The 3,398-nt window shown below is 53.2% G+C and overlaps 2 protein-coding genes across 2 annotated transcripts in view; one reads left to right on the top strand and one right to left on the bottom strand.

Annotated features, from left to right (window-relative positions):
• LOC113202053 (protein big brother-like) overlaps window positions 1-1,235 on the bottom strand; it is a 42,154-nt gene extending 40,919 nt beyond the window's left edge. Inside the window, exons 1-2 of the mRNA XM_026416108.2 lie at window positions 1,091-1,235; window positions 833-933 (exon numbers count right to left, since the gene is read on the bottom strand). Coding sequence (XP_026271893.1) covers window positions 833-933; window positions 1,091-1,235 — 246 coding nt within the window. The remainder of the gene's footprint in view (window positions 1-832; window positions 934-1,090) is intronic.
• On the top strand, window positions 1,164-3,394 carry LOC113202055 (very low-density lipoprotein receptor). Its single transcript, XM_026416111.2, has 9 exons — window positions 1,164-1,303; window positions 1,392-1,508; window positions 1,639-1,758; window positions 2,005-2,121; window positions 2,240-2,392; window positions 2,475-2,591; window positions 2,690-2,812; window positions 2,906-3,022; window positions 3,113-3,394. The coding sequence occupies exons 1-9, from the start codon at window positions 1,210-1,212 to the stop codon at window positions 3,190-3,192; spliced, it is 1,038 nt and encodes a 345-aa protein (XP_026271896.2). The 5' UTR covers window positions 1,164-1,209; the 3' UTR covers window positions 3,193-3,394.
• The last annotated feature ends 4 nt before the right edge of the window (window positions 3,395-3,398 follow it).

Raw genomic sequence — 3,398 nt, 5'->3', positions numbered from 1 at the left:
GGGCTCTCATCACGACGGTGTGCAGCGGGCGCCGATGCGAGGCCGGAGCGGTAACTGCTTGCTGCCCTTGCTGGGCTACTAGCTGCGCCAACCCACCAACGTCGCCCGAAATGCGTTTAACTCGGCGATAAGGTTGAGTTGAGTCGGCAGCGGCACCAACCTCACTGACTTGCTTATGAAATTTCTAGGAGGAGGCGAATTTAGTTACGAGTGGAGAGCGCGCGAGGTCGGAGCGGACGCAGCAGAGCGGCCTCTTTCAGTCGCCCCTACTACTCCTTCCCTCGTGAGCCCCATATGACCCCCGCGCACACCACCCCCCGACGCCGACGTCCCGTGCCCGGGGCTAAAACGGCTAACAGTAAGTGGATTTGCCCCAAGATGCGCCTCGCCCCGCCCCGCGCGGCCTCCGTTGAGAGTCCGCATACGAGCCACTAGGCGGGGAAAAGGCGGGCGAGCGCGCATAGAGACGATGACGATGGACCCAATGGACGCGGGGAATTCCCCCCGCGCCCGCCGCGCCCCCGCCGCGCGTACGTGATATCTCGCTCGCGGCCCGCAACATGCGACACATTATAAGCTCGACCCGCGACTCGCGGGCGCGCAGAGTCAGTCAATCACATCGAACATGCATCGAAATAGATGCTGTCGGTTTTCCCAGATTGGCCCAGTGCGCGACGCCACGTCACCGACACACCCGCGCCGTCCGCTACCAGACGACGGCCGTGGCGCCATCTGGCGTCGCGGCCGCACAGACTCCCCCGCGCGTGGGGATATCCGCAGGGTATACTCCGTCCGCGCGACAGGCGCTGCGCGTGCAGGATGGGTTGCCTACCTCCCGGCGGCTCCGCCCGGCGACCTGGGTCAGCTGTTGATGTTGATGTTTGTGTCGTCGCCGCCGGACCACGCCACACTTCGCGGAACCGATCACTTCATCTTGAAACAAAAAGAAAACGAGATACGGAAAATTATTCTCACATCAGAAGCGTCATGAGTCTATCACAACAATGAATACTCGGAATTTCAAGCGCGGGTGAACGCCGTGAACGCGCGCCGATCGTTGAGCGGCCTGGCGAGCGACCCTTTGACCTACACGATGACCCGACCCCGCGACTTGTTTGGGAAGACGGCTTCTCTCCCATCCCTCTCCCTCTAGCCTTGGACCACTGCCTTCCGCAGTCCGCCTCTGGTCCGCTCACATCAGTCGAGTTGATGCTGCCGCCGTCGTCTCGCAACATGCCGATCCCGTCCAGAGCTGTGCTGGGCCTCCTGGCGGTCTTCGCGGCCGCCCACCTGTCCGAGGCTGGTAAGGACACTCGTGTCTTAGCTAATGACGACTCGGGGTATTTAAGTCGTCTGAAAATTAATTCATTTAACCTGCGCCTCCGGTGCAGCCTGCCCCGCCGGGACCTTCGACTGCGGCGATGGAGGATGCGTCCCCCAGGAGAAACGCTGCGATTTCTGGACCGACTGCAAGAACAAGAAGGACGAGTCCGACTGTAAAGTGGAAGGTTTGTATTAAAAACAATCCCAGTTGAAAAACAAGTGATGTAAAGTGTACCCAGCTCTGCAGATGCGGATGGGCCCTCCCCGCCGCCTTCCATGGTGCATATTGATATGCATCGTTATCGTCTCCTGCAGACTGTAAGACTGGGACCTTCGGCTGCGGCAACGGCAAGTGCGTGCGGAAGCTGATCCACCGCTGCGAGGGCGTCGACGACTGTGGCAACGGCGCTGATGAGAAGGACTGCAAGCCCAACGGTGAGGACCCGCCTGGGGGATACCTTTGACATGAGGGTTACATGCAACTGGCATGGACCCCCAAATTAATGGCAATGTATGTGAATGTCAAGCAGCGTTTCAGGTGTCATTATTTTTATAAATTTACCACGCGTGGGACATTTTTCTAGATGGGTCGAATTTCTCACAGCGTTTCATATCCACCATAAAACCCAGAGTACACAAAAACAATATGTATGCACGATCCAATGACCATGACCTTTCCAGAGTGCGGCCTCGGCGCCTTCTACTGCGGCAACGGCAAGTGTGTTCGAAAGAACCGAAAGTGCGACGGCAAGGACGACTGTGGAAACGGAAACGACGAGACGCAGTGCAAGCCAGAAGGTAAGTTAAGCTAAGTCCACCCGCGCGGGACTTCCCCGCCCCCACCCGGCCCGATTATAGGCCGGTCACGGTGCTGTTTTGTTGCAATGACCCATGTCTTACGTCTTCACCCTCGCAGAGTGTCAGTCCTACACGTTCCCATGCGGAAACGGCCGGTGCGTAAAGGTCGAGAAGAAGTGCGATGGCACGGACCACTGCGGGAACGGTGCCGACGAGAAGGGCTGCGCCGCCATCTCGAAGACTAAGGGGCCGAAACCAGCCGACACAACCAGTACGTTGCTGTAAACTCTTCAGACCTAGAGTATATTTTCTCCCTCGGTGAGGTTTGTTCGCTTAAACCACTTTCTGCGAAGCTTGCCCGAAGGGCCAGTTCAACTGCGGGGATGGAGGCTGTGTCGCAATGGACAAGAGGTGCAACCACTGGAAGGACTGCAGAAATGGAGCTGATGAAGCTAACTGCGCCAAAAGTGGTGAGTGCCAGAAACTTGGTTTTAAGACAACTGAAAATGACGATTTGGAATCGTCTGTTATTTATAACACGAAATAACACGAAAAATTCTACTTGCAGATTGTAGAGGTGGTGCTTTCCACTGTGGGGGAAACAGCATGCGGTGTACATGGAGTCAGGATCGCTGTGATGGAAACAAAAACTGTGACAACAACTCAGACGAGGAAAACTGCACTCCAGAGGGTAGGTCAAAGAATCATGTGTGCCAATTTCTAATTTGCTTTCACAATACCCACCTCTATTACATATTTTGCTGTCCTTCCTTCTTACTTTCAGATTGCAAACCATTAACAAGATATTGTGGAAATGGTCGATGCGTCTTGACTAAGCGTTGGTGTGATGGTAAAGATGACTGTGGGAATGGGTATGATGAAAAAGACTGCAGTAAAGATGGTAAGATTTCAATCTCACTCTTCAATCTCTTCAATCTCACTCTATAAAAGACTTTGATTAGCTAACTTTCTCTATATTGTTCTTTTTCAGAGTGCCAGCCGTACACAACATTTTGTGAGGCAAAGAAGGGGAAAAAAGCCAAATGTGTTCCTCAGGGCACATCATGCTAAGCAGTACTCCCACGCATCAAACTTGGATATTTTCTTTTTTGAAATTAAGACATAAATAAGAAATAAGTTCTCATGATATTGCAGTTTCAGTGTATTATAAAAGTAATTTAAAATTAGGCATACACTACTACACCACTGGTCCAAAACCAACAACTGATATGTACGAAAATTGTCAGAAATAAATATTGATGTTACATAAATATTTT

The sequence above is a fragment of the Frankliniella occidentalis genome, unplaced genomic scaffold, assembly GCF_000697945.3.
Source record: "Frankliniella occidentalis isolate FOCC.00 unplaced genomic scaffold, Focc_3.1 Scaffold226, whole genome shotgun sequence".
In the NCBI taxonomy this organism is placed as follows: Eukaryota; Metazoa; Arthropoda; class Insecta; order Thysanoptera; family Thripidae; genus Frankliniella; species Frankliniella occidentalis.
Note: the sequence above shows the minus strand (reverse complement) of the source record. Positions and strands in the feature narration are given on the sequence as shown.

Bases quoted from the DNA above. Each gene is read 5' to 3' on its own strand.
- LOC113202055 (XM_026416111.2), top strand. From the start codon at position 1,210: ATGCTGCCGCCGTCGTCTCGCAACATGCCGATCCCGTCCAGAGCTGTG. The intron at 1,304-1,391 runs GTAAGGACACTC...CCTCCGGTGCAG, and splicing joins CGCCCACCTGTCCGAGGCTG to CCTGCCCCGCCGGGACCTTC. The intron at 3,023-3,112 runs GTAAGATTTCAA...GTTCTTTTTCAG, and splicing joins AAAAGACTGCAGTAAAGATG to AGTGCCAGCCGTACACAACA.